The 12692-nt window shown below is 41.3% G+C and overlaps 1 protein-coding gene across 1 annotated transcript in view; it reads left to right on the plus strand.

Moving 5' to 3' along the window:
* Window positions 1-12692, plus strand: part of TG (thyroglobulin) — a 158922-nt gene that overhangs the window by 137560 nt on the left and 8670 nt on the right. The window contains exon 45 of the mRNA XM_049821688.1: window positions 2775-2882. Coding sequence (XP_049677645.1) covers window positions 2775-2882 — 108 coding nt within the window. The remainder of the gene's footprint in view (window positions 1-2774; window positions 2883-12692) is intronic.

Raw genomic sequence — 12692 nt, forward strand, 5'->3', positions numbered from 1 at the left:
TACACCGTCAGTGTTACAGCTTTCTGTCCTACTGTGAGCCTCTCCATGAGACCTTGGAGACAAGATTTTCCTTTCAGTCCTCCATCAGAGTTGCAGGGCATTGCTCCCGAGGAGACTCAAGGAGCAGGAGATGAACAGAAGCCAAGATTCACTTGGAAGCCTCTGATCCAAGACAGTGGTGACCGAATCTGTTTGGGGAAAGTTTCTGGGTGGTCCAGGTGTGCCGGTGCATTGAGGTTGTGGAGTAAACAAGCCAGAAGGCTGTGGCTTGAGCTTTGTGCCATTTATCAAGTCTCGCACCGTGCTGCATTTGCCCTGCCTCGTAGCCTGTCCCAGGGACAGGCCACCCATCATTGTGGCATCTGGGACCACTGCATGCAGCATGCATGGAAGCGCTGCGGTTCATGAGCATTGGAGCCAGAACTCTTCCTCAATCTCTTTCCATCACCACCATTACCCATGGAGCTATAATTTTTTAGTCAGATCAGTAAGGTTTTTTAAGCCATAATAAACCACTGAAGGACTTAAATTTTAACCCTTCTTCCCACCCAGAGACACCTCCATAAGGAGCTGTTTTAACACAGGGCTTTCACATTTGATCATCCATGTTCACCCCAGGGCTCAGCATGGTGCAAACACTGATTTTTGCAAAGCTACGACAGCTAGCACACCGCTTGCTCGCAGCAAGAATGTGATACACAAATAGCTCCGCTGGCTCTCAGCATCCGAGCACCCCACAGCATCCTCATGGGCATAGGGATTACCTGCTTTTTTTATGATAATGAGGCAAATGACTTGGCTAAGGAAAGAGGCGAATGGCTTAAAGAGTGACCATGAGCAAGGCGAAGGATGAGTAGTGAAACCAGGGCATCTGATGATAATCCTTTGCTTTAAACACTTTGGAAATTTCTTCAGCTACAGCAGAAAGGGAGGGGGGACAGCAGTTACAGAATGACAGTCACCTACATCAGTATCATATACACGGTGGAGAAAAGAGGGGTTTGGTTCTGCCTTTTTGGTGGTTGGTTGGGTTTTTTTTGTTTTGTCTTGTCTTGTTTGGGTTTTTTGTTAACAAAAACCTTACTACTGGCATAGACGTGTAACCCAAGAAAAGTTCTATGTCAGGAAGTTATAATGAATTGCTAAAGTTTTAACAGGATTATAAAGTGTGAGGAACCAACATAAATGGTTGTTATAAATGACATACATTGTGCATATTTTGTGGTTTTAAAATATTTCCACTTTTAAAATTGTTTTAGCTGCAATTCTCTGGTATTTTTCCCAGGTATAAAATGAGTCTTTTTTTTTTTTTTTCTTTTTTTTTTTTTTTTTAATTCTGGTACTACATGCCTGTAAGAAAGAGCCATTTTATTTTTGTGGTTACTGTTTTTTTAATATTTTTTTTTTACTTCCACAGAATAGCTGACTTTTGCCCCCCATAGCACCAATTGAGAATCAGTTTTAAGTGGTGAAATGTATCTCAAAGCATTTCTCAAGAGCCAGTGCTCTCTACAGACTGCCTAGTTTTCAAAGACCATCTGCTCCTCTAAAACCCGATGCAAACCCCATGCTGGTAGGCATGTGAAGAACAGTAATTTTAATTTCATATGGGTGTTGTCAACCATAACTGTCAAAGTGTATTGTGGTCAGTCAGCCCATAGCTTGTGGTCTCACAGATGGGCTTAAAATAAACTCTGCTGAACAAAGATAGCTACCCAAACAGTGCCTTTCATAATCATAGCAGTTAAATATAGCAGTGTGTTTTTATGCTTCTCTGGCACTGTTCTTTCTTGCCATCATTCTTTTTTTACCTACCAAGTTTGAAAAAGCAGCTACTGTTTCAGATTCACTAGACTGAGAACTGAAACCTCCCGCTTCCGCAGCAGATATGTTTGCGTGTGCTGATGTAGTTATGGATATATAAACACGCAAAGAGTGTGCTCAGTCTTTGGGCACATGTAGAATGAGAAGTGATGATACGGGTATATATAATATTACCTTGAGGAATCATAATGGGATATCTTGCAGTAAGGAGTCCTGTTTTCTACCTGCCCCTCTTGAACTGCTTGTGCTCCTTCCAGCTACTGCCTACCCCAACTTCTAGCCCCGCTTCTTGGGGCAATGGAAGCTGGGAAGCTTTGGATACATTTGCTTCACTCATACCTCTGCATTGCAATACCTGGTGATAAATTTAACTATCTCGTTGTAGTCTTCTTGTTTAACCTTTCTCTCCCAGGCGTACTGCACCAGATATTCCATGCTGATGAGCCCTGCCAGGGGCCCTGCAGGATATCTCCAAAAGTGGTCTCTTACCAATTCCAGCTCTGGAAACTCTACCCCCAAAAATAACACAGTTCCAAATGCAGAAATGATATTATTGATCCTTAACCTTCTACTAGATGCCATCGCAACCTAGTGGTGCCAGAAGAAGGAGTTTTATATTATTACAAGCATGGGCCCCCATAAACTAGAGTAAAATGGGATTGGTTTTTTGGCCAGGATACTCCTTATGTGCTAGATCTGGTTTATTTAGTATCATTACCGTTGTTCAACGCTCCATAAAACAGCAATTTTAGCGAGTTCTAAGCTGTACTGGACTTCTAGAGGGCGAATGTGTTTTCCCTCAGTGGACTTGAAGGCAGAGATGTGAACTGTTTTGGAAAATTTAAAGAACACTATCAATATAAAGAGAGGTCTGTTGGTTGTGGGGGTTTTTCTTTCCTTTTTTTCTGTTATGTGACTGTGTTTGTTCCCTGCTCCTCCTTTTTTATCAGTGACCAGTTTATCACGTGTCCCATCATAAGCATGGCCAGTCACTGGGCTGCTGCCTCCAGAGGAAATGTCTTCATGTACCATGTACCTGAGAGCTCCTCACAGAGCAGGTAAGGAGGCATGTTTTGTTATGTTTCTTGGATTTAGAGTTTTCAAAACCAGGGCTGTCTGCTTGGGCACCCTGTAGAGTAAATGGATAGATGTAGGTACCTCAAATAAACTGTTCAGATTAACAAAGGACTGAGTGGGCTCTAATAGATTATTTCTTTCTATTGACTATATAGGAATGCTGTTTCTGAACTGAGGCACTTCAAGTTAGATGTCTAAATTAGGTTTCCCTTCTTCAACTTACCTACCTTTGCCAGTTCCTGATAGCCTTTTAGATGCCTACTTTATATCTGATAAATCACCCACAAAGAACCAGAAGGTAGTCTAAGTCATCAGGAGTCCACAGCTCTCAAGATAAATGGGGTAACACTTTCTAAGGACTCAACATTAATTTAACACTGCCCCCTTTTGAAGTCAGTGCAGTTGTACCACAGTTCCACTGCCTGGCCTTCAGCGTGGACAGGCTCTGGGATTTATTCCCTCCTGCTCCAGCACCGTGACTTGTGATCAGCCGACAGACTGTCTCATGGGAGGGAAAGTATTTCTGAGCAAAAGCATTTGCAGACGCAGGCTCTATGTCATCCTTCACGTTAGAACCTTACTTGAAAAATTTTCAGCAGGAGAAGCTGTATGATGTTTCAAAGGTCTAAATGCCTGTGGGAGATGCAGATGCCTCGTTCCCTTGGGGCAGAACAAGCTGGTAGTCAGAGACTATTAAGGTGACCCTCCCTGGCTTTATTTTAGACCCAGCTCCTTCCAGAAGTCAAGATGAGACACAGGTTTGCAGGCAGCGGTCAGCACTTCGGGCTGCGATGTGACACACGACGGTAGCTCCTGGTCCCTTGCTCTCAAAGGCTGAGTGATCAGAAACTGCAGGGACAGTACCCCCTCCTGTTCCCGAGGTCCACGCGTTAGGGCAGCAAATCACACAGGGATGCTTAACTTCTGTTTCCTTAATGAGAGAGCAGCGCTTGTCCCCTGCTTCATGTACTGTCCCGTACCTCTCTCCAGGAAAGATTTTTGAGACCCTTTCTTTATCTTGAGGCTTTCTCCGACAGGGCTCAGGGGAGGAGGGACAGCGAGGTCCTACTGGCATCATCTGATACTGTGAAGTTCCCTGTGAACTACTCCGTATTTTTCCTTTTCTGATAGTGTAGTGAAAAAGCATTTGAAAGAAACCAGCCAAGATCTAGGTTACAGATGAAGGCCATTATGCTGCGGTAACACAGGCGCTCTTTCTTTGTAGCCGAGAAGTTAATCCTCGGGGAGCCGTTATTTCGCTGGCAGCTCCAGCGGGAATGTTCGCAGTGCTCCATTTGGCTACTGATAGGCTCAGATAAGTGACTTTTACAAGGCTCCAAACAGGGCTGAGCTACGCTATGCCAAAAATCTAGCCACACAAAAAGAAAAGATGTGTTCTCAAATTAGCTAGCACGTTTTCTCTTGCTTTGGAGTATGACAGTGATTCAGTCATCTATGATAAGATCTTATTTGAAAGTAGATAAAATAGTACTTATACAGCTTAGACTCACTGGCTTTGAGGCAGTGATTTTGAATTGATGAGAATTTCCCATTCTATCCAGCCCTATTTAAGATTTCTCTTGTGCTCGTGTTATTTAGCTCTCCTCACGCTCTCCAGTGCAGTAGTAGTTTATGTAGCACTTAGCTACACATTTTATTAATATTTATGTTGTCAGTTGTCTCCTAAGCTAATTACTTTAAATTTTAGTTCAAAACTTATCACTTTGCTTTTTCATAACCCTCTTTAAAGAACAAACAAAGCCAGTATGCTGTCTGAAACTTGTGGGAACCTGAGGCAGAGGTTCAAATGCCTTAGGCAAAGCCACTTGCAAGGAGAAACGGGCCCAAATTGGTATGCTGCATTTACATTCTTACTCCTTTCATCTGTAGTCATGCTTAAGTACCATTAAAATAAATGTTTAGGTTACAAAGGGAAGCACTTAAACAGAAATTGCAGAATTCAGCTTGTCCATGTACCAGAGGATCTCATTTGACACTACGACGTGACTATTTATGAAGTGATACCCTCATTTTCCCAAGGGACCACACACCAGGTCCTCTGCTGAATGTGCTGCGAGTTTTTTGTTTAAACGTTGTTGTCATTCATTCCTAAGCAAATCTTGCCTTATCCTTCATCCCAGTTTTGCCATGTGACCTCACCGTCCCTACAGCATTCCCCCCTCCATATAGTATGCGTGCACTGCAGGCTGTCCAGGGTAGGAGCTTCGCGTGGGAGAGTGGCCTTAACTGCCACAAACTGAGAAACCATCAGTAATCTGAAACCAACAAAACACAGCGTTTGGGATTATTATTGGCGATTTGCCCTACCAGATTCAAACCAATGATGTACATGGAACAGCCTTCAAGTATAGTACAAACTAATCCTGGGGAAAGATCTGGCGAGCATGTCACCAACTCCCAAGGGACTTCCAAGGGAGTAATGAGTCCTGACAGTTGTCAAGCTCTTCTTTGAAAATTGTGACTCTTCTTAGGAGGAGGAGCAGAGGCAGATACTCTTCCAAGTAACCTACGGCTTAGGCTGGAAGGTAAGATGTGTGGGTTTGAACTTGCTCAGCAGAAGTGAGAATTGAATCTGGGGCCCTGCAAACACTCTAGCTGTTAAATTCCTGAATAGAAGAACCCTGTTACAGCCATTTCTTTGTGTTAATGAATGCAATAACCAACGGTATGCTTTGCACATCGTAGTCACGTAAGGGATATTCTGTGAGTACACATACTGGATCAGATCTCCCTCAATGTACTGTAGCTGGAGGAACACACTGTTAGAAATTCCCTATCGCTCATAGGCATTTGACAGAAAACTGATTTCTTAGCCCGTCTGATATTGAATCACATCTTGGTTTGCCGAGACACAGTCCTCTGCTTGTAAAAATGGAAACTGCTACAGTATTATGTCCATAGGGTAACATAAGAGATAAAATAATGTGTTTTTTTGGTCTTTGGTGTCTAAATTCTTCCTAAGATATCAGTTTACACAGGATATGGACCTTTCCCTCTTTTTGTTATCTATAGCATAAAGATGTTGATGATAATATAATTATATATTATCGATAATAAATATGAATAGCAACCTCACAGGGGTATTGGAAAGAGTACATTAAAGTAATATTGTGTTCAGATAACTACAACAATGGAAGGCTATTTACTCTTAGGTAAAATATTCTGGCTGGGGAAATGGCCATTCACTAATTAAGATAAGGCACAGTATAGCCACACAGTCTCCAATTTCTACTGTTACCTCTCTCCTACTTTATGTGTGTCTCCCAAAATGTGTAACAGAACAGAGAGTTAAAATGCAGAGATGAAAAAGTACTGGTATTTCCTCTTGTTTCACATGGAGTAGTCCAGTCCCTTAATAACTCACAGCAAGATAAACAAGAGGGAGGGAGAAGTCAGCCAGTAAAGACAGACCCAACTGCAATGATGCGAAGTAGACAAAAAGTTATTAAGCAGGGAGGTATTTTTACCAGTAAAAGTCAATTAGCAAAAGTCTGTCTCACAATTGGATGTTTCCAAAATGTATACACATACACACATTCAAGCACGCATAGATACAGGGGTAGGATTAAAAAGTCCACTCTAAACTGATGTCTATGACATGTGGAAAATCACATAAAACCGCAAACTGACAGTTTTCATATAGATGAATGGATCTTGCAGAGAGCAAACTAATATCTCCTTCCACGTGGTAGCATTCTCCTGAGCTTGGCGTGACACCGTGTCTGCTTTAGTCTTCAGTTCCCATTTGAAGAAGGAGCGGGATGTGTAGCCAACTCCTGCATTAATGATCTGTGGTAAAAATATATACATAACCTTGATGCCATTTTCTCACTCTCTTTTTGAGAACACTTAGGCCTTGGAGTAAACATTTATTCTAAACAATGTGGGAGGAATGTGACTGCTCAGCATTCCCTAGGATTAGTGGGGAGGGCTGGAATATAGCTTTAGTTACAGTAGAGAAGTATGTGATAGGAGAAGTATGTTTTGACAAGGATAATATTATTAACTGTACGAAGATTTGCCTTGTTAACCCTTCAAGAGGTTTCTGGGTGATTTTTGCATATTATATGAAGTAGCAGTGCTTGCCACACCAGCATATTTTCCAAGTCACACTGTGGTGCCAGATGTGCTGTCTTAAAGATGGTGGATAAAAATCAGTCTCTGCTCACTGAGAAGGCCAGATCATCAGCTGCAGCAGGATGGCAAAGCACCATTATTGTCACTGAAGGGGTCTAAACTGAGACTTAATGAGGCTTTATCTTATTAACATTACGATAATAATTGTCACAGAAGCTTTTGTTAACTGTTGTGTACTGGACAGATTCATCCAAGATTAATGAGCTGCTGTCTGGTTTGAGTCATTTTAGTTGGGGCTGTCTTTACCTCCTGACTATGCGCTCTTGTGTACGTTGGTGTGAGTTGTTAAAAGACTGCTCCGTGCCAATGCTCACATAGTTGGCTGGATTTTGGTGACTCTTTTTGTGATTCTTGTAACTGAAGGTGAGAGCTCCTGACTGATAAAAAGAAAAATATTTGTGTACAAACTACGTGAAGTATTTCTATTTTCTATTTAGTATATATGTTGTGGTAATTTTGGCTATTCTTAATATCTCCTTAATTAAAGGAGATTTTTCCACTCTTCTGATTTTGTTATAATCATATGCCTGTCCTTTAACCTGTCCACCACTTGTTGTCCACTTGAGGCTCTCCTCCTGACTGTAGGTGTTAATCCGTGAGTACCAACACCCCATAGGTTGGGGGGCCACGGCGTGAACTGGGTGCTGTGGAGGCAAACGGAAAGTTATGTCTCTGCACTTTAAAGAAACCCATCTAAACACAGAAGGCAGGTAAGGCACCAGAGAGGTTGTAACAAGACGATAGGATGCACGCTGCCTCCGTAGCTGGGCAGGTACCACAGTCGCCTTAGGTAGCGACATACACTTGCTGCAACAACAGCTTGTCATTTTTCTCTGTCAAGCTGTACTCCCAGTCATCTTCTAAAAGCTGTTGTTTTGCTCTTCTTGTTGGAATTGCTTCTCATCCCTCTGGCCCTATCCATTGCGTTACGCCAGCTGGAGCTACGAAAACACTCTCCCACTGATTCAACCACATCACGCCATTCTCAAATCTTTAGACAATTTCTGTGTCGCTAAAGGCTTGAGGTCTAGACAATTTGTTTTTTCTTCCCACAGAGTGGTTTAGGGGCCTTTATCATTCAGTAGATTTTCCAGATTTTGGAAATTAGCCATAAATATGCAAAGGCAAAGTACCAAGCTCAGAAAAAGCAGAAATCAGCTTTAAGTTAACCAAAATTCAGCTAAAAGACTCAGAAAAGTACAAAGCAATTTTTGGAACTGCATGCGCTGCACTGCATCAAGTTGTTCCCACAAAATGTAATCTAGAAGATAAGCACAAAGTCCATATATCTAGAGAGATCTTCCTTTGTGCTCTGGGGTCTTTGGATGGACTCATCACCTTTTTAAGGAAATTAATCCATTCATTCAGCTCGGGAGTAGGCATACTGAACAACTGCTTGAATTTCTGTTCCCCAAGGATGCACTCAAGCTTCAACATGCCTATTACTAGGTTTTTAATGCACTAATTCCCTGACAAAATTCTCTAATCTGTGTTATTTTGTTTTTCAATTAATATGAGCTTTCAGGTTCTTGAATTTATTATCTGCTACTTCAGTTTTATTTTCTTCAGTTGGCACAGCTATAATGCAAAGTAGAACATTGCGTGTATTGGAAGTAATCCAAGTGAAAAAGACACAGCAAACTCCAGGATACTTCTGCAAGTCACATGTATCTATAGGGCTTTTTTGGTACAAAGGTGGATAAACTTGGCAGTTTATTCTCTCAGGAGTTAAGCTTTTTCCATATGTCCTGATTTTCCTGAAAAGAAGAAAGAAAGAAAAATGTTCATCTGTTTTTCACATGCTTTCTCCCATTTGTCTGGCAGGACTTTGTAATGTGAGGAGACACGATGAGCCAAATGCATCCCTAGAACTGCAGAGGTCACACCAGGCCTTACATTGGCTCATTAAATTTCTATAAATATCCAGCTATCCTTTGCATTTTTTTCTCTCTGCAATCATGTACCATTTCCTTTTCTAAGATGTGTGGTTATATATAATTGTTTTGTAAATTATTTTTGCTTATAATTGAAATGAACATTTCGGTCCAAGCGAAGTGCAGTGTTGGTAGGCTGCTCCTCTCCCATGACATGGATGAGATGGTGCCTGTTAACAGCTTAAGGTACTTGATCGCACTCTGCAAATCTGCTGGTATTAATATGAAGAGAACGTAGATGTGTGCAAACAACCACATTTAGTACTTCCAATACTCCCTGGAAAAAATAATTTTAAATTTATTTATTGAAAATAAACACAGAAATAGACCACAAGATCATGCAGTCAGTGGCATTTCATATATAAATCATATCCTCTTCTCCAGACACATGGTTGTTATGAAATCTTATCTTGACTCAAATCAGCAGATTTATCACCAGCTCTGAGTCCGGATTTCATCTATGCTGTTGAATCCAAATCAGCATGTAAATGACCTATTCTCACTAAACCCAAGTGACAGTGGATAGCCATTTTGTTTTGTTTTCCTACTTCCTAGTGATAGGCCAATGGGATACTGAACGGGGTCTTGAATATGAGGCTAGGAACTCTAAACCGTGATCCCATCTCTAACACAACTCCCTTCACAGAATTGTTAGAATGAGCAGTTATGCTCATAAAAGTTTACATTTAAAGCAGTAATGGTTTTCTTATCTCACAAATCTGTTGCAGATCACCAATATCTGCTAAGTTTAGTGACTAACATGAGCTTGAGTATACTGTTTCTTCTACAGGTCTCAGACAATCATTGTAGCTGGAACGAAATGAACAGATCTCTATTTCATCTCCTGAAGAGACTGGGTTGCAATGCTCTAGCTGAAGTGAAAGATTTGTGCAGGCATTGAAGAAGGAGTTGCCCGGTAGACCATTTATGACTAATGATGCTACAGTCCCCAATGTGATGGGGCTGGGAACTCAAGCCTCTGAAGTTATCTGCTTAGGTTTGGGGGTTTTGCTAGGCCTGCCTTACTGGGCTGTGTAGCCTGGCTTCGTATCACATAGGGTAATGAGAATTCTGGCCAACATCTCTAGTCAAAGCTGGGGGACACTGAGGAACATTTGAGAGTGTAGTGGGTTGACCCTGGCTAGATGCCAGGTGCCTACCAAAGCCACTTTAACACTCCCCCTGCTCAGCTAGACAGGGGAGAGAAAATATAATGAAAGGCTCAGGGGTCAAGGTAAGGACGGGGAGAGTTCACTCACCAATTACTGTCATGGGCAAAAAACCCTCGACTTGGGAGAATTAATTTAATTTATTGCCAATCAAACCAGAGTAGAGTAATGAGAAATAAAAACTACATCTTAAAACATCTTCCCCCCACTTCTCTCTTCTTCCTGGGCTCAACTTCACTCCCGATTTACTCTACCTACCTACCCCCCCAGCGGTGCAGGGGGACGGGGAATGGGGGTTGGGGTCAGCTCATCACACCTTGTCTCTGCCGCTCCTTCCTCCACAGGGGGAGGACTCCTCACTCCTCCCCTGCTCCAGCGTGGGGTCCTCCCCGGGCTGCAGGTGGAGATCTGCTCCCCCGTGGACCTCCCTGGGCTGCAGGGGGACAGCCTGCCTCACCAGGGGCTTCCCCACGGGCTGCAGGGGAATCTCTGCTCCGGCGCCTGGAGCATCTCCTCCCCCTCCTTCTGCACTGACCTGGGGGTCTGCAGGGCTGGTTCTCCCACATTTTCTCACTCCTCGCTCCCGCTGCAGTTTTTCCCCCCACTTCTTAAATCTGTTCTCCCAGAGGCACTACCACTGTCGCTGATGGGCTCAGCCTTGGCCAGCGGCGGGTCCGTCTTGGAGCCGGCTGGCATTGGCTCTGTCAGACATAGGGGAAGCTTCTAGAAGCTTCTCACAAAAGCCACCCCTGTAACTTCCCACCTACCAAAACCTTGCCACGCAAACCCAATACAGGATTTTTCAGGCTTGGGCTTGAGAAATATGGTTGCTAGACTATATTTGTTCCAAACTTATCATTCATTTAAAAAAAAAAAAACAACCAAAAACCCAGAATGCCAAAACAGTACCCCTTGTAAAAAAGGGAGTGCTTGTGTCATAAAATGACAGTAGATTGAGTATATAAAATTGTATAAAAAGGACCATGAAGAAAATTGGCTAAAATTGTTTGTATGAATGAAGATAGAATAAATTTTGAAGTGAAAATATCAATTAAATTCCTCCCACATATTATTTAAGATGTGGTGTCAGGTTCTTCAGTAAGCTTTACGTTTCCATTTGTATGGTTCTCTTGCCTAGTTATCAGTAAAACAATTTAAAGCACAAAAAGAAAACGAAACTCATGGCCACACATTAGTTACATGTTCTAGACCATATATATTAAAAAAGCATTCTGTTAATAGTTATCTGTGCTTTATGAGGACTAAAATATCTATCATTATTTGTCAATACAGCTAAAATGATTGATAAATAAGTAACCCTTTGGTATGTTCACTAATGACAAACTGATTCTTCTTCTGCTTGCTTTTACATCCTGGGTAATTTATAGATAATTCTGGCTGAACTCTAGCTAGAGTTATGTTTATCTTCTTACTTTTAATTTTAAATGATTGGATAGCAGTGGGAAGTTTGGTATTTTGGTATTGTATAGGATGTCGTTTGAATTTTGAGTTAATTTACATTGGCTTCTATCTGTGTGTAGAGTTTTAAAAAAGAACCAAAAACTACATTAAGCCAACTAAGAATAGAAGCTGTGACTCAAAAGGCTTTGAGATTAGTTGAAATCATTACATTGGGAGACTAAGGACTATTTTTAAATGAAAGGAAAAAAAAAAGAGAAGTGTTAGGCTACAGTCAGTCATTAATCATCAAAATGAGTTTCCAGTTTTAAATAATTAGACAGATCTAGGACAAGGACAAAGTGCAAAATGAGATGTATGTCTTAATTCACAATGGATCATTGTGTGAGGTCTCTGCAGCTCCAGCTATAAGTTGTTCATTCAGTCCTCATGTAAAATAATATGGTGGTCTGCCAGATCATATTCTGTTTTGCCTGCCATGATTATGGATAGCTAGTAATGACAATTCTATTTTGCAAACAAAATTTTTGAGGATTTTTGGGTTGTTGTTGTTTGAATTTTGTTGGGGGGTTTTGGTGGGTTTTTTTGTGGTTTTTTTTTTTTTTGTTGTTTTTTTGTTTTTGTTTTTTTTTTTGTTTTTTTTTTTTTTTTACTGTTCCAAAAGCTTGTGGTTAAGATATTCACTTCAACTGTTGGAAATCTGGATTTACATTTATGGTCTGTTTGATTTGGAACAAGAATTTGAACCAAAACAACCGTAACCTGGGTATTTTTGTTCTAAATTCTGACCTTCTCATCTTTTAATCTTCCCTGTTGAACCTGTTCTTTGTATGCAAAAGTAACCACAGTTCTATAGAAAGAGCAGTGGAGTATCTGATGGCTAAGAAATCACTTTCTCTCCCTTATTTGGAAAATTTAAAATGGAAACTCCATCTCAGGCTTAAGGAAAATTTTCTCAGAACTAATACCTTCCCAATTAAATGCGTTGGCACTGTATAATGAAAATTCCCAGCAAGTGATATTTCAGGGTCTGCTGTTAAATTATTGGCTATGAATTTCCCAAAGTTTCTGATTTTACCACCTGTTTTTCTGTAAACTGGATAACTGAACT

The sequence above is a fragment of the Accipiter gentilis genome, chromosome 2 (assembly GCF_929443795.1).
Source record: "Accipiter gentilis chromosome 2, bAccGen1.1, whole genome shotgun sequence".
Taxonomy (NCBI): domain Eukaryota; kingdom Metazoa; phylum Chordata; class Aves; order Accipitriformes; family Accipitridae; genus Astur; species Astur gentilis.